Source organism: Rhyacophila brunnea, unplaced genomic scaffold (assembly GCF_057557595.1).
Source record: "Rhyacophila brunnea isolate RB1 unplaced genomic scaffold, BYU_Rbru_1.0 scaffold_6, whole genome shotgun sequence".
In the NCBI taxonomy this organism is placed as follows: Eukaryota; Metazoa; Arthropoda; class Insecta; order Trichoptera; family Rhyacophilidae; genus Rhyacophila; species Rhyacophila brunnea.
Window position 1 is genome coordinate 34689563 of NW_028233276.1, and position 22352 is coordinate 34711914.

The following is a 22352-nucleotide window of genomic DNA, read 5'->3' on the forward strand; positions in this document are numbered from 1 at the left end:
TTAATTTCCTGTATCATTCTGTATTCATCGATCCTTCGTCATTATTCCTCGCGAGCTCAAAAGAACTGGTCGGTTGCCAAAATTAATAGTTGACGAAAGTTTCTCCAAAATATATTCAATCGTGTTCTTTTAAATAAGTGTCTCGTTGTGCCTTTTTGTACCTACCAATCAAACGATAATCTACTATAATTATTGATCTCTACTATATTTTACTCTACTTATAAGTTATATTATACATACGTAAATTAACTCTAACTTAAATTGAGTGTTTAAATCTAATATCACATAATTTGTCATTGGCGGGAAAATCCATAGATTATTGTGCTCTAGTTTTCAAAATGGTTGAAAAGGTGTCACATACTAATGGAATCCTAACGGACGACATAATGATTTTAAATGGTGATTTATTAAGGGTGTGTATACAACATTATTATATTATTTTATGTCTACTGAATTAGATACGTTGTTTATAAAATTTATCTATATTGGTATGTGTCATATAATATATGCAAATAAACATGTCACGTGTTTCGTTCGCATGGATACCCTTCATTAAGTACCTATACTAACTAAGTGCCTTGAAATAGTCTTTATTATTATAATTTTTATAATAAATGATTACCAAATAGCGATGAATTACTAAAAAAAATATACCATTAGATAATAATGAGAGGTATTTTTTATTGATAGATAATCTGCATCATTTTTATTTATTAAACACGGTTACTGTTAATTTATTATATTATAGTGCAATTATATAATATCTAGTTTGCTAATATATCCGACGCAGTTTATTATAAAAACCTGATATTCAAGGTTTTCTGTTAGAAAAATCCTCCTTATGCCAAAGCGTAAAAGTTACATGCAGCTAAAATTAAACAAACGAAACCATTATATTTTTTATAATCAATGGTAAGATCTACCATCATAAATTGGCATTTCAGCGAGGGCGCTAGTATGACATTGAGAATATTACCATAACTAACAAAAAAATGGTAATTTATAATTTTTTTATTGGTAGTAGATTTCTGTACAAATATTATGCAATCCATAATTCGAGAAACATGTTGTAAAATTAAATGGCATTTGTAACAAATTTATCCTCGATAGACAATTTTAGTTTCAAATTCGACCGGCTGCCAACTTACGATGGTAGATCTTTACTTGTAAACTTTGAGGGAAAACAATATTATACTTAGAAGTATTACCCCCGTTTCAGACGGGACATCGGTGTCGCGCTCGTATATAATAAGGAGGCCTTTGTATTCGAATAAAGGGGCCTTTGTATTATGTTTATGAACGCCCAGAGCTAATGAGTCAACGCATAATTTTGCGATATAAATTAGAACATAAAACTGGCTGCGGTCATAAAAACATGTGTATCGGCGGCTTGAGAAAGTAGCGGCCGACGGAAAAGTGTACCATACACGCTTTGACTCATTAGCTCAGGGCGTTCATAAACATAATACAAAGACCCTTTTATTCGAATACAAAGGCCTCCTTATTATATACGAGCGCGACACCGGTGTCCCGTCTGAAACCGGCCTTAGTCTTATTTTCTTACATACATGTACGTCAATGTCATTAACTGCATCCTTCTGTATCCTCATTCGACATCATCTTATATATCGTACACAGATTACTAGCATACTATTGTATTTAAATATAAATAAATATGCAGGTTCATTTTAAGTAAATTCGTATGAATAAACCAAATTATGATTGTTTGATGCCACTTGCGTATCTGAATTCTGCCACTATTTAGTGGCGGCCTTACTTGTATCTGATCTTTAGTTAGTTTTGGTTAACGGCGATAATATACAATACGTCATATAGTTACCTACCTAACATATTGTAACAGTAACCGTGATATGTACCCACTTTCTTATTATTTTCACAACTCGCCTCGTGTGCCTGACCGCCATAAATCAAAACTTCCGAAAACGGGCAGCCGGTGTTCCATGATACAACCTCGCACATTTGCCTGGTGACATCGACATTAACCGCATCGCGGCTGCTCCGAACGCGGCGACAGTCTGGAGAGAAATGGCCGATTGTGCGGCTGTGCGCATGCGCAGAGTCGATATTGGCCGATGTCGACATGCAGGCTCTGGCCAACGCAACTCGACGCATGTGGCAGCGTCGCAGCGTCGTAGTTGCATCGGCCAATCTGCGAAGCTCCATTTGATAACGTTTTTTTCTTGGTTTACGATGACGTCACATCGACGAATCCGTCGTAAGACGCATGCGGCGAGTTCTGATGTGCGAGCCCTCTAACATGACGTGTGTAACAACACACATCAAGAAAAATATGCATAACCTCAGTTTCATACGCAGCGAATATTATCGCGCGTCTATTTTCCGTCAAGTGGAGTGGTGCGTCGAACTGTTAGGACGCTTTCACATTACACGTCGGCCAACAATGGTCGCGAGACTGTGTATCGCGCGACAATATTCGCTGCGTATGAACCGGGGTTCGAGTTTCATATTTTGGATTCAGAATTCAGATTAGGTTCGTGGAGTTAGATAGGTTTTGATAATAAGATGCTCATGTTTATAAAACAATCATATTATGTAGGTATTAATCAGATGTATAATAATAGTACTATTAATTATATTAATATGATTTTCTTATTCCCCGTGTTAATGGAACTTGCAGCGGCTTTGCTTCATTGGAATTTTTAAGATATGATTTGTTGAAGAAGCCAACCATTTCACGGTGTATTACCAATACGTAGTCGAAGCCATTTCGCTTCACCGTTTTCGATTCTTTAATAAATACTAGGTTATTGGTATTATTCATGAGTAGTAAAGACTCGAGTAGAATTCAAAACATCGTTTTTATACAAAAATAATATTTTAAAAACTGAAAATTTTCAGTCAAACCGAATATGATAGAAAAAATTCAGGCGCATTACTATCTATGCGTCTAACACAGTGGTTCTTAACCGGTGCACCGCTAGTTTGTTGCAAGTGCACCGCGAAAAAAATGATAAAAGCAGAAAAATCAGCGAAACAGTGAAAACCGAAAAAGTCCTCCGCAAAATTATGAAAGCCGACGAAAGATCTAATGTGATTTCGATTTTGCCGAATCGACTTTAACGACAACATATCCAAGGGAATTATTTCCTTCCTTATATATAGAAAATTATCACTGGATACGAAATCCATTTGCTACGATTGATGCATCTAGTTGTGAATTGTTGTACCAAGAAGAAGAAGAATTGGTCACCTTATCAACGGATCGTACTCTAAAAATTAAATTTTATGAAATAACTATGGTAGAATTTTGGATTTCTGTCCAAGACGAATATCCAGCTATCTGCATGAGGGCACTGAAAATCTTGTTACAGTTTTCACCATCATAGTTGTGTGAGCTCGGTTTCTCAATTATAAATAACTAATATAAAAACTAAAAGACGGGAAAGACTTACGAATTTAGACCAAGAAATAAATTAAGGGTGGCTATATCAAATATTCGACCTAATATTTCTGAAATCTGCAAAATCCGACAAGCTCAGGTATCACATTAATTGATTTTCACATGAAATAAATTTCATTTTGTTAAGGGTAATTATTTTAGTTACAGTTTTTCCATTTATATTGTAAGTAGTATATATCTTTTCTTTAATATATTTTTTACTGTTATGTAATCTATTTAATTATTGTAGTAAATGTTATGTCCGCTTATTATTTTTCTTTGTTTTTTAACCGTTTGATTTTGGTGCACCGCAATTTTTTCATACGATCAAAAGTGCACCGTGACTTCGAAAAGGTTAAGAACCACTGGTCTAACATATATGTATTATAATATTATTAATTATTATAACTATAACATAACAAATTGATCACTGTCTAAGTGTGTATCGTTATTTTTTTAGTTTTTTATAATCGTTCACCACCATCCAATAGTAGTTATCGCCACTGCCTTCTGCTCTTTCCAAGTAGTAAATATAATATTTTTCGATATACTGTAACCACAGAATATTTCTGAGTTCCCTGACTGTAACCTTTTCTCATGATTGTTAGTTATCTACGTAGGTATATAAATGCAAGCTGGCGCTGACTTGTGTTTATCATGCCAGTGATTTAAATGCAATCGTGCATTACGTTGTGTAGAATGCATAATACATTTACTTTTAACGTTTAAGTTTTACAAATACTTATATTATTATGGTGTATGTATGCTTAATGAATGAAAATGATTAAAATTACACGTAATATTGTGCGACACACGTCTAGTATAAAAAATAGCTGAGAATTTGTTGATCGCGCCGTATTATCTCGTTTGCATCTATTAATATTCATGGAATTATTTATCCTAGTAAACACGAGTCTAGCATATTTTCAGTCAACATAATAATAATACACGCCTTTAAAATAGCATAAATATATCTACTATATTATCACATAATTACATAACATAATGTAAATACTTACAATTTTATTATTAAGAAGATTTGTTAATATTCGATTTTGCGATCTATTTTTGACTCAGACCAGAAGCGAGGAAAATACCACGTGTAAAATTCGTCGTATAAATAATTTACTTGGAACAAAATTTTCTGAAAACGTAGGGAGTTTAGTCTACAGCATAATGTGGGTACCTACTTGGTAGTGTTTTCATTTTTCTTTTGATGTGTTAAAATTAGAATGACTATTTGAAATAAAATAAACATGCTTACCTAGGGTATAACTCGGCTGTAGGTGCTTATTAGTAAAGAGAAGTCACATGGGGGTACAAAACACTATTGTCAAATGGGTGGCTTGCAATATATTCATGTTTTATGTGTCCAATTAACAAGGTGTATTCTAATGTTTTTACATTTTGACACCGTACCTAATTCTAGCATGACTGTTGTTGACTCTAAAGGGCGTGAAGTCTACATTAACGCTTTCGCTGCTGAATAGATAATGAGATTTTAATTGCCCCCTTTAAAATGCACGTTAATTACATCGATTGGCCGCCTGGTCATTACGCACCGTGTGCGTCTTCCGCGTCCAAAGTATTAACATACTTACTTAATAATATTTGAGATTTTTAATAATTTAAATGATCTAAAAATTTATTAAGTAATTAGCTTTTTTGTGATCTATATTTGTGTAAGTTCGTTAAAATTTGGCATTATCTGTCTGCGGATGACTACATAATATTATGAACTGGCTGAAGTACCCGGCTTCGCACGAGGTCACTTCAGCTATGTTCCTGCTAACCAAATCAAACTGAATCAAAGAAATCAAACCGGACGGTTGGACCTCGGACCATTTGGCAGAAATTTTGCGGGATGCGCATACTTAGAAAGTATACCGGAAACAGTTTGAGATTTGACTTTTGGTTCACTGTTCCAGCGACTTCAAACCATTCTTTGATCGTCAGGGTTTGGTATGATACTTCAAACCACTACTGACGATCTGTCAAAGTGATGAAGTCCCAGACAGGACCTAACCTAAAAATTATAGTCATTTTTTATTATATTCCGTATCTGTCAATTTCTCGACATATTGCGTTACCTATGAACATTATAATATTTTTAGGATTAAGAAAAATTTAGATGATAAGCATTCTTCGGCATTTATATATCGTGAGATGTTCATATTAATATTTTAGACGTCTATATAATATATGTATAAATGTATCAACAACAATATACTGGATATTTATCTACCTAGGTACCTACTACTACTTATAGAATTTGTAACAGTCGTTAAATATTGAAAATTAAATCAAACATGCAGTTACTAGATAAATAACTAGCGGCGTATTAAATAAAACAATTATTATACATTTACGATAATATTAATTAAGTAAATAATTGTATAGATGCAGGCGGCACGTGATAGGACAGTTTGCAGGGGTCGTTCTTCAGAAATATTAAATGAAAAAAATTAAACCACATTTCTGATAACAAATGACTGATTTTGAGGCCCAATACGATAAAAAAATTAATAAGAAAATTTTAATTTTCAATAAAAATATAAGTATATACTTTCACTAATAAAGTAGATAGTAGCATAAGCACCGCAGGCGAAAAAAAACATGTCCAAGGAATCTACAATCAAAAATGTATAATTTAATATTGGAACTATCTGCCTCAATTCTCTGTCCCTAAGCAGCGCATGACCTGCTTAGTCCCATAGGATGTCGTTGATTTTAACTTGATATATACATATGCCTGTGTTAAAATGGATACGTACCTAAATTACAATATTATTTAAACAATGAAATGAAAAAAAAAACAATTGGGCATTATAAATTGGAAATCCAGTTCAGACAGAAATATGTATCTTATTTCAGGGGGTCTATTCTATGCTTATCGACCGCTAAAGTGATAAAGTGAAAAATATTATCAAAATTAGGGTAGGTTTGTATCAAAATATTAGCACTTATTGTAACAATTACACGAAGCCGGTTTTTATTGTTGCAATAAGTGCTATATTTTAACAGCACCTATCTTGCTGCTGTTAAAATATCGCACTTATTGCAACAATAAAAACCGGCTTCGTGTAATTGTTACAATAAGTGCTAATATTTTGATACAAACCTACCCTAAGTTTGATACTATTTATCAATTTAGTGTTCGATAAGTATAGAATAGACCCACAGATGTAAATATTAATGTGAATAAAGAAAAAAATGTTTATATTACTCATGTCCAAAAAACAAAAAAATTTGAAGGTCTTGAAGGATTTTCACAGGAATGCCTGTATTTTGGGCTTGCAATACAATCTATTGCAAAACAATGTATTTTCGACAAGCTTATAATTGAACACAAATAATAAACTTGGACAGTTTTGTCGGAATAATGTGTACATACATACATACATACATAGCTAAAATAGCTCGCACGACCAAGAGTGAACGAGTTTTTTAACCCCTTTTAAATCTTATAACGAATTTATTGCGTCCTTTGCGTTATGTGAAAACAACCACTGTGTGTTCCCTGTTTGACGCAATGGCGACGATGACGACGATGACGACGATGCCATTCGCTGATTTTTGTTTTCCCGTTTGACAGGTCCGCAGCCACCAGCGCGCGCCTTCGGGTACGCGCGAGTTTCGGGAGATGACACAGCGAGACGCACTCATGACGCTCCAAGAAGAGCTGGACAGACTCCTGTCGACTGCTTCGCCAGACAGGAAGGTGGCCGCCAACAGTGAACTTCGCTGCTTCACTCAACTCTTCGGGAGATTCGTCGCTGAAGGTATGTGTTATCATCCGCATCCGCGCCATGTTATCTGATGATGTTATTTGCGACGGACCATTTTTATATCGGACTGTCACCCATAGTATCTAGTCATACGGTTTAGATAAGTAATAAGTATAAGTTGTTGATGTACTTACCACCATATTATTTCTGTTTTGCATTATTGTAGTCTGGTAAAACAATTAATATAGTCAGCCGATTATCATTATAAAGTAAACTGACAGCATTGACGTAGTGCCTTTTTACCCCAATCGTCGAGTTGGATTGTCCTAAAATATAACTAATTCTAGACTTCCATGGAGTCTAGACTCTAGACTCAATGATAAAATTCAAAATGACATTAATTTGCTGATCAGACCAGGAGGTCGTTGAAAGTCATTAAGTATGCAAGTCTGCTTATATAATTTAGACGAATGGTAGGTATTATTTTTCAATGGATTCATCGTTTACTCGGATATAGGTCAATTTAATAATATATATAATAATTATGCATCCGTTCTGCGGGAAGTACTATGTAAAAATTTAGCATTTTTAATGTCCTATCAACATGAAGATTATAGTAGTGATATCCGTCAAACATTTTATTCAGTCCAATTACGAGTATATTGTCCATCGAATGTCAAAATATTGGATAACTCTTAAGGGCGGACGTGCTCAGCGTGGGTCAAAATGGAGCTTTTTTCTGTTTTCAAAGCATGATCCTGGACATATCTTAAACGTTGTAGATAATCTATTTATATAATTTTGAAGCCTTATTATCCTTTATATTTATTTTAAACATTTCAACACAAACCGTTTAAAAAAAAAAGATTTTTTTCCGGTTATGTACATGTTCAAACACGCGCGTTAACATGATCTTACTCCCTACTTCAATTGTTGTTGGTCAATTTATGGCTACGGCCGTATGTTGTAGCTTAACCACTGGGGAATGCCAAAAGAAATGGCGTATTTAAAAAAAAACACTACCTTATTCTTAGGTCAATAATTATTATAAAGCAATCATTCGTAGGATGTTTATCACACTTGAATGGTCAAAGACATAGCTTATAATTAGTATCTTTAGAATTATCTTCAAATGTGTTAATCTTGCCCATTTATTGAATAATAAATTGCCTAATTCTTGTCAAATTTGGGATCACAGAGATTATCAATATAATTTTTTATCGTAAATATTTTACTAAAATTATCTCGTCATAAATTATACTAATGGTTTTATAAATGCGTTTAAAAAATAATAAATGTAAAAAATTTTAACACCACTGCACAGTTGTGTACTGAAATATGACTATATTCTAAAACATTAGAGCAAGAGGTTTAAAAGAATACTATTTTATGTAATAAAAATACTTTATGCAGTCCTCAAATGTTTAAAATAAATATAAAAAATAATAAGGCTTCAAAATTATATAAATAGATTATCTACAATGTTTAAGATATGTCCAGGATCATGCTTTTAAAATAGAACGAAAGCTCCATTTTGACCTACGCTGAGCATGTCCCCCTTTAAGGAGGTCTAACAAATTACAAAATTCTGTACCTAGTACTCAGGGCCGGTCCTACTAAATGCGAGGCCCGATTGGAGGATGTGCGCGAGACCCCTAGGTATGGGCCACGGTTATTCTCCCTCTGGTTACCATACATATTAGCGTGAAAAATTTAATTCTATGATTATAATTCTCGAATTATATTTTTTTTAAATATTCATCAACCAATTACCAACAACATACTTAACAATTTACAGGACATTGTGATACCGGACGAAATCCCAAAGGTCGAAATCCCGAAGACCGAAATCCCGAATGCTGAAATCCCGAATAGCCGAAATCCCGAAACCCTAAATCCCGATAGCCAAAATCCCGAAGGCCGAAATCCCGAAGGCCGAAATCTCGAAGACCGAAATCCCGAATGGCCGGAATCCCGAAGGCCGAAATCCCGAACAATTAATAAATATAAACAGTAATAATTCTCAACATCTGCATACCTACCCGAAAGCAAAAAATACTTAAGAAAATGCAATAAAAAATATATATTTTTACAATACGTAATTAATGTGGGTGGGAAAATCTGATTTTTTTAAAAATACTTGTAAACAATATTTACATTATAACTAAAATATGGTAGACGGAAATCCAAAACAAATAATAGATTTTCTAGTAATAGATACTCTTTAATCCACGAGTCTCTAACCTTAATGTTATCAAGAGCTCGTTTATTTTATGGACACGTGGAATGATGGGCACTATTTTTCCAGTGAAACTCACATCGGTACTTTACCAACGGACTTTCATAGAAATATGCCGTCGAATCCGTTTATTACAGTCATACCTTACGCCATAACCGTTTATTGCCATATATAAACCACTCGAGTGTTCATCCAATTGTGTTCAATATGTTCGTATATTTCGATCAAGTATTCCTTATACAAAAACAGAAAAATATTTTTCTCTATTGTCACTTTTTGGCAAGTTTGGTGTTCATGGGACTGCGATTTACTATCACTTAATGTGGAAAGTAAACAAATAAAATTAAATGCTTATCATAATAGTATAGGTACCATTTATTATGCATAAATCGATTCCATTACAATCATATGAATTGAGTATTTATATTATAATAATTAGATTTTATTTACGAACGAAACTCTTGAATTCGAAAGCATCATCACTTTTACGAAATTTGCGGCGCTGTAAATTATTGTCATCTGCGAAAGCAAAGTTTAGTATAAATAAAGCAGTCATGATTGAATAAAATGAAGCACCAATTATAGGATCAATTGTAAAATAAATAATACCATTAGACAATAATCAAAATAATTCACTCAATCCAAGTAAGTATGACAATTAACAACAAACGCGGGCTGTCGGTTGCAATCTGTCAAATTTAGCAATCGGTTTGTTCAACTTATGGGGGAGGGGCATTCGGTATACGGCCACGGCCAGATGCTTATGTACAAAATTTCCATGAACCCAAATTATACGTTTCGCATGCCGTGTGGCTTACAGCCGTATGCGAAAACAGTCTATGGATGCCTTGCCCCTTAAGACAGATTTACGACGAGAATTCAAAGTCGACCCTGTATTAATGAAGATGAAATATTCTTTCGAAACATTATTAAATAAATATGATGAAACAGATACACATTTAAGAATGTGTGATCATGTTTATTAGTTTAAAATGATTAATTTACTTTCCTACGAATTAAAATAGGCTATTTAATTAATGGGATCGTTGGCATTGGATTTTTTCAATAAACTATTCCTAATTAGGAATGTATGAGAATATTCATGTTACGCTCAGCTATAAATATTCTAAATCTGTATTGTTATCCCTATTCGCGGTATCACTCTTCTGATCACACTATAACTAAGCGCCAAATGTATTTACAGTTTAAACGTTTCTGAAGCTAATTTAGTTGGTTGTTCAACCATACATCGACGATTAATTTAATAAATCCAATCAACCAACATAAAAATTCAATTGCAATTTTTTTATTAATCGTTTTAAAATATAATAACAATCATAATATACCTATTTTAATATATGAAATGCACAAATGAGAAGGTGAGCGCATGCAGAAATTCTCGCGGGCACATGGTGGGGAATCCCTGCACTAAATGCATTAGAAACAAGATTTGGCCTAGTAGGTATTAATTACTTCGGGTCATTAATGTGTGAATATTCCATAAACCATAATCACCTATGCAGTTGTAAACCAATTATTTCTTGGTATTTTAACGTTTTAATAAACAATGTAAAATTTCGCCGTGTAAAATTAAGTTGCTGACTATTGTATGGAAGTAGGCAAATAATAATTAAGTAGACACTAGTTTATTCAAAAACATTTTGTTTAAATATGTAACGGATATAATATATTATATTATACCCACATATACATATTATTATACCTAGTTCTTATATTAATAATAATAATTATTATATCAATAATATAAAAAGTAGTTGTAATATTATTGTTAGCAAATGTTGTGTAAGCGTATTTATGATTTTCATTTAATACATTAAATTAATTTCATATTATGTAGATATATAATATATATCCTCGTCAGCTGGAGTCGATCCACTGCTGGATGAAGACCTTCGCTAGCTCATTATAAACGTATCCGTCCCTGGTCCTACACTGGCACGTATATAAGATTTTTCTAGTGGTTATATATTTCTCTAAGGTGTTTTCAAATTATATATGAAAGAGATATAGGTATTTTTACAAAAAATATTAAGGATGTAGAATTTACAATAATTGTATATTTAACTTAATATCAATTTGATCGCTTCCCTTCCCTTTATTCCTCAGCTCCTTAATTATTAAAATATCAACTTACTTATAAAAACGATTACTGTGATGTGTGAATGAATTGAGTTTCTTTCTGCATTGTAAGTAAGTTTATTACATAATCCTTTTAATAAGTTGTTCCTGAGTCCATGATTATTATAAGCAATACTCGATATAGACCAGTGTTTCCCAAAGTGGGGCTCGCGTCCCACGGGGGGGGGGCGATTTGAATATTTTGGGGGGCAAAAAGGTCGTCTTGAAAATCATTTGAAGACGAAGCATAGCACAAGGATCGAACTAATTTTCTTCCGAGTTGTAGGTAAGTACATATTGTAACGTAATAAGTATACATATTTACTTCCGAAAGTAAAATTAAAAATACTACATATTGCCTATGTGCATTTTTTATTTGAAGCAATTCATTTTTTTTTCAGAATTAATTAGGTACCTAACTATATTTTTTTTATAGGGAGATTTTTGAAGCGTTGAATTGGGGCTTAGCAGAAATAAGGTTGAGAAACACTGTAAACACTGAAAACTTATCTATGTATGTATGTCTATATTATAGACATACATAAATAGATAGGTAGGTACTCATAATATGTTATGCAATATGAAAGACGTGAGGTTTAGTTATTCGCTTATTTATATTATCAAATTCAAAACTTTTTTAAAAATTAATTTATCAATTACAAGAGCCATTCTTGAGAGTAATGTGGAGAATTAATTATTAATAATAATCAATTATTTTCACAGTATAACACTTTTTCTATGATAAGCGTGTGAATCTAACAAATTAAAGTCAGATAAAAAATATTTTTTTTAAAATACTCGCTTTATAAAGCCAAAACTATGGAAAACATACATAATTTTGAAAAACACTTCTGAGAAAATTTATTATAACCAATAGAAAAAATCTATTTGAAAAAAGTAAGACACCCGGCAGGATCGAACCTGCATCTCTTGGGTTTATGGCCCATGCGCATTGCTAAGTAAGTAAGATTATGCTAACGCGCGTGTTTGAACATGTACCGTTTAAAAAAAACGATTTTTTTTCCGGTTAGATACATGTTCAAACACACGCGTTAACATGATCTTACTCCCTACTTCATTTATCGTTTGTCAATTTATGGCTACGGCCGTATGTTGTAGCTTAACCACTGGGAAACGCCAATAGAAATGGCGTATTTAAAAAAAATACTACATTATTCTTATATCAATAATTATTATAACACAATCATTATTCGTAGGATGTTTATCACATTTGAATGGTCAAAGAGTCAAAGACATAGCTTATAATCAGTATATTTAGAATTATCTTCAAATGTGTTAATCGTGCCCATTTTTTGAATAATAAAATGCCCAATTCTTGTCAAATTTGGGATCACAGAGATTATAGAATATAACTTTTTATCGTAAATATTTCACTATATAATGCTAACATTAATTTTACTGATGGTTTTGTGAATGCGTTTAAAACTTAATAAATCTAAACACCACTGCATATGGATGTACTGAAATATGACTATATTCTAAATCATTAGATCGAGAGGTTTAAAAGAATACTTGCCTACTGGAAATTATTTAGAAAAAAATGTTGACAAAGTTATGTATTTATCAATACAGTAGGTAGGTACTCCGAAATAGTTAGGTATTAGCCGGGTATCATTTCGCGTAACATTAGGTTGCTGACTATTGTATGGATTTAAAAAAAATAGGCAAATATCATTAAGGGCCTACATGCCCAACGTAGGTCAAAATGGAGATTTTTTATGGTATTTTCAGAGCATAACCCTGGAAATTCCTTAAACGTTGTAGATAATCTATTTATATACTTTTGAAGCCTTATTATCATTTATATTTATTTTAAACATTTGATGACTGCATAAAGTATTTTTATTACATAAAATAGTACCTATGTACAAAAAATGTATCTTATTGATAAAATAAATTTATAAGCAGCTTTTGGTTCTGAAGTGTAATTAGCCATGTGTATAATATTAGGTTACTACAAAATTACTGATTATTATTGTACACTGATTATCTTATCATTTTAATAGTAGGCAAATATTTAATAAAAATCACATTAAGTAGATACCTACTGATTTATTAAAAAACATCATTTGTTTAAATGTGTAATGGACTATTATTATAAATTATAATATAAGAAGTACCTACCTATGTATAATGTTATATTTATTATCATATGCTATGAAAGTGCATCTGATGTTTTTAGTTACCTACATTATATTACTTCCCTTGTGATCTGTATCATCATTATCAGAACGGGTTGATCTACTGCTGGATGAAGGCTTCCTCTAGCTCTTAAAAATCTTGTCAGTCCCTAGTACGTCCATCCGACGAACTTTATGTTCGTTGATCCAGCGGCCTTAATAGAATCATTGTCGTTGTAATGCCCTATAGACACTACTCTATTACCGCATTTGTCCAACGGTTCTCAATTCGCTTCGTGACATGTCCAGCCCTGCCCATTACAATTTCTGCAGTTTGGAGACCTCTCTCACGTCGTGTACCTACTCTTGTCTGCCTCTAGCTTGTATAGATCTACCCCAGCAATTGCGCAACTGATTATCTTGTAAGAAAGTGAAAAAAACCCTTTTTTTAAAAACAAGATTTAATATAAAACAACTAAAACTGCATCAAAACTTCAATTTCGGTGAATATGATGATTCATGAAATAATTCCTAATTGTGGAATTGTATATTTTGGCGAAAATTTATTTTGTATTTTAAAACACTAAATTCCCAAGAAACAGATTACAACTGCACAGGTAAACTATAGCTTACGGATTATCTACACATTGATGATCCGAAGTTATACCTACGTACTAGGCCAAATCCCATTTCTAATGGATTAAGTTAGGATTCCCAATCCTGTGCCCGCGAGCACTTAAGCATGGGCTCACGGACTTATTTGTGCATTTTATATATTAAGGGGGGACATGCTCGTCGAAGATCAAAATTGAGTTTTTATTGTATTTTCAAACCATGATCCTGGACACTCCTTAAACGTTGTAGATAATCTATTTATATAATTTTGAAGCCTTATTATCCTTTATAGTTATTTTAAACATTTGATGACTGTATGAAGTATTTTTGTTACATAAAATAGTATTCTTTTAAATCTCTCGCTCTAATGTTTAAGAATATAGTCATATTTCGGTACATAACTGTGCAGTGGTGTTAAGATTTTTTACATTTATTAATTTTTAAACGCATTTATAAAACCATTAGCATAATTTATTACGAGATAATTTTTGTAAAATATTCACGATAAAAAATTATATTGATAATCTCTGTGATCCCAAATTTGACAAGAATTAGACATTTTATTATTCAAAAAATCGGCAATATTAACACATTTGAAGATGATTCTAAAGATACTTATTATAAGCTATCTCTTTGACCATTCAAGTGTGATAAACATATTATGAATAATGATTGCTTTATAATAATTATTGACCTAAGAATAAGGTAGTGTTTTTTTGAAATACGCCATTTCTTTTGTCATTCCCTAGTAGTTAAGCTACAACATACGGCCGTAGCCATAAATTGACAAACTTTAATTAAAGTAGGGAGTAAAATTATGTTAACGCGCGTGTTTGAACATGTACCTAACTGAATTTTTTAATTTTTTTTTTTAAACGGTACATGTTCAAACACGCGCGTCAATATCATTTTACTCCTTACTTCAATTATAGTTTGTCAATTTATGGCTACGGCCGTATGTTGTAGCTTAACCACTGGGGAATGACAAAAGAAATGGCGTATTTCAAAAAAACACTACCTTCTTCTTAGGTCAATAATTATTATAAAGCAATCATTATTCATAATATTTTTATCACACTTGAATGGTCAAAGACATAGCTTATAATAAGTATTTTTAGAATCATCTTCAAATGTGTTAATATTTCCGATTTTTTGAATAATAAAATGTCTAATTCTTGTCAAATTTGGGATCACAGAGATTATCAATATAATTTTTTATCGTGAATATTTTACAAAAATTATCTCGTAATAAATTATGCTAATGGTTTTATAAATGCGTTTAAAAATTAATAAATGTACAAAATCTTAACACCACTGCACAGTTATGTACCGAAATATGACTATATTCTAAAACATTAGAGCGAGAGGTTTAAAAGAATACTATTTTATGTAACAAAAATACTTCATGCAGTCATCAAATGTTTAAAATAACTATAAAGGATAATAAGGCTTCAAAATTATATAAATAGATTATCTATAACGTTTAAGGAGTGTCCAGGATCATGGTTTGAAAATACAATAAAAACTCAATTTTGACCTTCGACGAGCATGTCCCCCCTTAAATAGGTATATATAATAATTGTTATAATATTTTGAAACGATTAATAAAAATAATTGCAATTGAATTTTTATGTTGGTTAATTGGATGTAAGTACCTATTACATTTATTGTCGATGTATGGTTGTACAACCAACTTAATTTACTTCGTAAATATTTAAACGGTATATATTTGGCACCTAGTTTATAAAAATATAAATGATACCGCGAAGTGGGATAACAATGCAGATTTAGTATATTTATAGCTAGCTGAGCATGACAGGAATATTCACATAAATTGATTGAATAAATGTAATGCCAAAGATCCCATTAATTAAATTGCCTATTTTAACTCCTAGAAAGTAAATTAACTGTTTTAAACTAATAAACACGATTACATATTATTCTTAAATGTGTGTCTGTTTCGTCATATTGAATTATATGTTTTTAAATAATATTTCATCTTCATTAATACAGGGTTGACTATGAATTGTTAAAAAAATAAAACCAATATTTATTCGTCAATAATTATTCTTATCGTAATAAAATCTGTCTTAGTAAGTATGTAAGTTTCACTGGAAAAAATAGTGCCAGCCATCCTATCCCGTGCGTCCAACGCAACTGGTGCGTTGCCATTAGATGACTATTAGATACTATTAGCATGTTTATTAATTGTGGTAATTAAATAGTAATTAACTGGTCCGCAGTGAATGGGCAATGCAGACAATGGGAATGAGCTCGTGTTGAAAATAAGGTTAGGAACTCCTGGATTAAAGAGTATCTATTTACTATTACATAGAAATTCTATTAAGTACCTATATCTTTTGGATTTCCGTCTACCAACGTTTAGTTATAATGTAAATATTGTTTACAAATATTTTTTTTTTAAATCTCACTTTTTCACTTATCCCACTCAAAATTTTCCCACTCACATTAATTATTGTCAAAATATATATTTTTTTAATTTAATTTTCTTTTTTAAAAAAGTAGCATGTTTTGCTTTCGGGTTGTTGAGAATTATTACTGTTTATACTTATATTTTTATTTTTCGGGATTTCGGCCATTCGGTATTTCGGCCTTTGGGATTTCAGCCTTCGAGATTTTGACTTTCGGGATTTAGGCTTTCTGGATTTCGGCCTTAGGGATTTCGGCTTTCGGGATTTCGACCCAAACCCGATATAATACCTATAACAAAATTACTTACCCAGTCAAGATGATATTTTTCTTGCCTATTTATCAGCAAATTATTCAAAATTTCTGGATTTTTCGTTAACAGAAAAATTGGAAAGCGGCAAAATATCAGCAAATTTTATTCGTTTAACAGTATTGCTTTGTACTGCATATTCCATGATGCTGATGGGATAATTTTGAATGTTTTTTCAGAAGCATTTTATCAATTTTAATTCAATTCCTAAATAACTATATTAGAAACACATCATACACGATTTTTCCCGTGAATTCTATGATTCTACTGCATAACGACCTTGTGTTTTAAATGTTTCTTCAAATATTTGATAGCAATTAAAAACCAACTTTAATGTATCGTTTTATTATTTTGTTTGTGTATTTTTCTTGCAAAGCCCGAAGTAACCTAATCTTGCAATTTATCCGCGTACGTTTCCGTTGAGTTGCCTGGAGCTCATGTAAGTTATGATTTTTTTTTTTATAGAGGGACCGTCTGTATCATGGGACCGCATTCAAAAATTACCCGAAGGCGCAGTCGTGGACTATAGCTCGCTTCCAAACCCAAAGGGGGAAGAGGTCATCCGCAGCATGCTGGAGAAATTGGTTGTGGTGAAGCTTAACGGTGGACTCGGCACCTCCATGGGTTGCCGAGGACCTAAGTCTATCATTCCCGTAAGAAATGACCTCACCTTCCTCGATCTCACCGTGCAACAGATTGAGGTGAATATTATATTTTATTATTCTTCTTCTTTCGACCATGTCCGATCCTAATAGGATCATATGGGCCTCCACAGAGTGGAAGTTTGTATTAACAGATTTTATTTTTACGAGAAATGGATGTCAGCCACTTGCTCAACCTAATAGGTCCATACTCTGACTCATACACAAATTGAAAAACAATATCTGTACTTGCCAGACCCAGGATTCGAACCTGGGACCCTCGACACGAGAGGCCAGCGCTTAAGCCACGCGGCCATCGTGGGTGTATAAATATATTATAAGCATCTTGAAAAATCCCGAATCTGCAAATTCACTTTTTGTTTTTCAATGTTTGTTTGGACCGAGTGGCTCACATCTATTTCTCATAAAAACAAAAATCTGCTTATACCCTAGTGGAGGGCCCATATGATCTTTTTAGGATCAAACATGGTCAAAAAATATATAAAGCAAGTTAATTAAGTAAATATTTTATTAGATTCATAATTCTATATAATTGATAATAACTTCCTAAGGTTGTGCTTCGCGCCAAATCCACGCGCTCCCCCCTCACATAAATGATTGTATCCAGTGTCATACAATATTTAATTTTGCAATTTAATACGATTCTTGATATTTTTTTCAGCATCTCAATAAAACCTACAAGTGTAATGTTCCACTTGTTTTGATGAACTCTTTTAATACGGATGACGATACTGAAAAGATCATTCGCAAATACAAAGGGCTGAAGGTTGAGATCGCTACATTCAATCAATCCTGCTTCCCTCGTATCGACCGAGAATCATTACTACCCATTGCCAAGACTTGCGATGTTCAAGATGATTTAGAAGCGTAAGTATTATATCGACTGTGTTTAGGAAAAAGGGCGTAACCTTCGATTTTTCGAAAAGTGCTTTTATTAGATATTAACAATGTATACAACTAAATACACGTTCTATAAAAAGGAAGTAAGCCGCAAATGCCAAATTATTATCTAAATTCACGTTTTAATTGAGATTAATTAAGTTTTAATTTAAGGAAAAAACCATTTTCCCTCAATTTAAATGATTTTTCTGTAATAACTTCTTTAATTATTATTAGATCGAAAATATATTACACCAAATCATCAATCATGTACCCAATCCAAAATTATTCAAAAAACGTTTTATGCTCCTGTAAAATTTGTTCTGTGAGGGTAGGGTTATGCCATTTTTTCTAAACACGGTCGATATTGTATTAAATGAGTTCTATACATATGTAGGTATATATCACAAAAATTCAAATGTAATTTATTATTGAAATGTCCGATGTAACATGTCTAGAGATGTTAAAGATGTAGCAGTACTTTTCTTTCCATATTATACCTACCGATACTTGCAAATATTGATTGTGATTAAAATGAATTTATTGAAAACACCGGTCAATAACTGCTTAAGGATACATTGAGTTCTTTTTAAATATAAATTCAATGTGACTTTTTATGTCTCGGAATGAACACACTATCATAAGCATCCTATTTCTATTCCAACATAGCTGGAAACTAAATGAAGATAATGGTGTTGCTAAGCCAAATTTTTAGGGACATTATGGCGAAAATGAATTATTTATGGGGTGAGATTATTTAGTAGAATGTCAAGAGTTATTCCACGATGAAGTTACAACTAATTTTTAGAAGGGTTTTTTCAAACTGCTCTCTTGTACTCATGCCCTTTTGGCTTATAGCAATGTTTATTAAAAAATAATTGTGTTAATTTTGCTTTAAATAATTGTCTCATCATTTTCTAACTACAATTATGTTTTATTGCAGTTGGTATCCTCCAGGCCACGGTGACTTCTACCAGTCATTCCAAAACTCTGGCTTGCTGAAGAGGTTTTTAAAAAACGGTCGACAGTATTGCTTCATTAGTAATATTGACAATTTAGGAGCGACTGTAGACCTGAACATCCTCGATTTCCTCCTGGACCCCAAGTCTGCCCCGTCACCGATAGAATTTGTAATGGAGGTCACCGATAAAACGAGAGCTGACGTAAAAGGCGGTACCCTAATTCAATACGATGATAAACTAAGACTTCTCGAAATTGCTCAAGTGCCAAAAGAACATGTAGAAGAATTCAAGTCCGTGAAGACATTTAAGTTTTTCAATACCAATAACCTCTGGGTGAAACTTGATGCGATAGATCGTGTTTTGAACCAAGGGAAACTGGATATGGAAATAATTGTCAACAACAAGTCACTAGGGAACGGATTGAACGTGATCCAATTGGAAACGGCCGTGGGAGCTGCTATGAAGGTGTTCAACGACGGCATTGGAATTAATGTCCCAAGAAGCCGGTTCCTTCCCGTCAAGAAGACTTCGGATCTCATGCTGGTCATGTCGAATCTGTACAGCTTGTCGCAAGGCTCTTTGGTTATGTCGCCGCAGAGGATGTTCCCTACCACACCGCTTGTTAAATTAGGAGATAACCATTTTTCTAAAGTTAAAGAGTTTCTCGGGAGATTCGCCAATATTCCTGACTTAATAGAATTGGATCACTTGACGGTTTCTGGGGATGTCACGTTTGGAAGGGGTGTATCATTAAAGGTACCTAATACTTTATACAGACTAGAGTTTTTTTATCGTCGTTATTTTTATTTTTATAGTTGTTAATTATCTGGTAAGTATTATAAATCTTCTAATTGAATTTTGATATAAAAACATACTGATCTATGTTTTTACTAAAATTTTCAATCAAGTCACATTGTGCCACTGATATAGGTACATATTTAAGAATATAAAACATTTATGATAACTAAACCATGTATGTAGCTTAGTGTCGTAAATGTCACATGATCTACAAATGATTCTTCATCCGTACCCTTAATAAGTTAGCCGTCCGACAGCCTTCTCCGCGGCTTGACTCCATCACTAAAAACACTCAAAAGTATGCATGGCCTGTGTTGTAAATAAAAAATCAGTTACAACACAGTCTTATAAGTTCTTTACTTTCGATAATTAAATATGTGGTGTATTGATTATCATGCTACCCGAATGAAATTAGTTATTGAACACTTGTTAACAAGTTTTTATTATTGTTACAGGGCACAGTTATCATCATAGCCAACCATGGAGACAGAATTGATATTCCTTCAGGTGCCTTGCTAGAAAACAAAATCGTCTCCGGCAACATGAGAATTTTGGACCATTAATTATTATTTTCGACTATCTGATAAACCAAATATAAATTACCTACTTTACGGTCATTTTTTTTTTTACATGAAAACGTGTACTGGATGATGTTTTGTATTTATAAGGAACATGCACAAGGTTCAAACAGAAAACAGTCTATATTTCTCCAGTATATTCACTAACTTCACCATCTTGCCACTTAAAAGATTCGTAAAATCTAATTTTACATAATTGTTGCATTATAAATTCAGTAAATTATTTAATTATTAATGTGCAACACTTTCTTTCCAAAAAAATTGACAATATTATTAAATTTATGGAACATCTGTATCTGATTTTGTTAGCCACTAAATTATGTTCACCTGTTAAATATTATATTGTGGATTTATAGTTGAAAATCAATCGCCACATAACATATCTACGCAATATGATATATTATTTTTTAGTACCAAATGTGTCAAAATCACATTTTCTATTGAAATTGTTGTAATGGGATCGTTTTAATTTTATTTAATTTTAAATTAAGATAAAATAGCAGCCATTATCCCTAGTCATTATTTGGGTAGTTTTTAAACTCTCTTAGCACATGACCTTTTTTCGATCCGGAACATTTTGTAATTTTCAATATACATACATGTATTGTATTTGGGTATAGCTTATTCATATTTCCTTTGATATAATATAATGTTTGAATGAGGTATTATGATGACCAAGTTATCTATAAACTATTTTTGAGATTAAAGTCATAATTTTCCAAAATTGTTTTTTTGTAACATGTTTATTTTATGGTCGCAAAAAAGTGAAGAATGTGTTTTTGATTGTACTTTTATCAATTTATATATATATATCAATATAGAAATGAAATCAAAAAGTGTTTGTATTATTTTTATTAGAAATAAATGTTTTTATACATTCTTTTTGATTTTTCAATGAATAAAATATAGTATGCTTTTCACCTTATTTTTATCTATGTTCCAAGGTTTCAATCCCCAAACAATATCCAGATCGCACAGGACACGCATGCCCAACTTTAAATTAAGCTACTTAATTCCTTCCAAACCAACCCGTCCTAATCAAGCGTATCACGCGTTTACCACATGCCCTACGTTTGATGTGAAGCATTGGCAGTTATTTATGTCTGGGAATGTCTCGGAAGCAGATGCCCAAGACTGAGGTCACAGTTTAGAGACTTAATTTAATAAAAAGTGCCCCACGGGAGAGACGAGCACAGAGAAATAACAAAAATAAATGATATTCCCAGAGGATGCGGTTTGCATCCCGTACTTCTCCCCCACATGGACATTTTACTCGGGTGGCAAGTCCAATCTCAAAGTGCTTGATAGCGAATCCACCGTAACCGGTGAAGAATTGACCGGTGTGAATGTCCAATCACCATTGGACATATCAAATATGTGTACCTGCCCTTTAAGTAAGCTCTCATCTACCACACTCCCAAAGTGTCATTCTTCAACTTGAATGTATTAT

The 22352-nt window shown here is 32.6% G+C and overlaps 1 protein-coding gene across 4 annotated transcripts in view; it reads left to right on the top strand.

Moving 5' to 3' along the window:
- The window catches only part of UGP (UDP-glucose pyrophosphorylase), a 46658-nt gene extending 24876 nt beyond the window's left edge, over positions 1–21782 (top strand). For 2 of the 4 annotated variants that reach the window (XM_085956492.1, XM_085956491.1), the window contains exons 2-6: positions 7017–7203; positions 17489–17724; positions 18347–18552; positions 19508–20282; positions 20780–21156. In XM_085956492.1, the coding sequence (XP_085812618.1) occupies positions 7065–7203; positions 17489–17724; positions 18347–18552; positions 19508–20282; positions 20780–20887 (1464 nt within the window). In that variant the 5' untranslated portion in view covers positions 7017–7064 and the 3' untranslated portion in view covers positions 20888–21156. Of the gene's footprint in view, positions 1–248; positions 414–7016; positions 7204–17488; positions 17725–18346; positions 18553–19507; positions 20283–20779 lie in introns of those variants that run through there. The other 2 variants (XM_085956489.1, XM_085956490.1) reach the window with 2 other exon arrangements.
- The last annotated feature ends 570 nt before the right edge of the window (positions 21783–22352 follow it).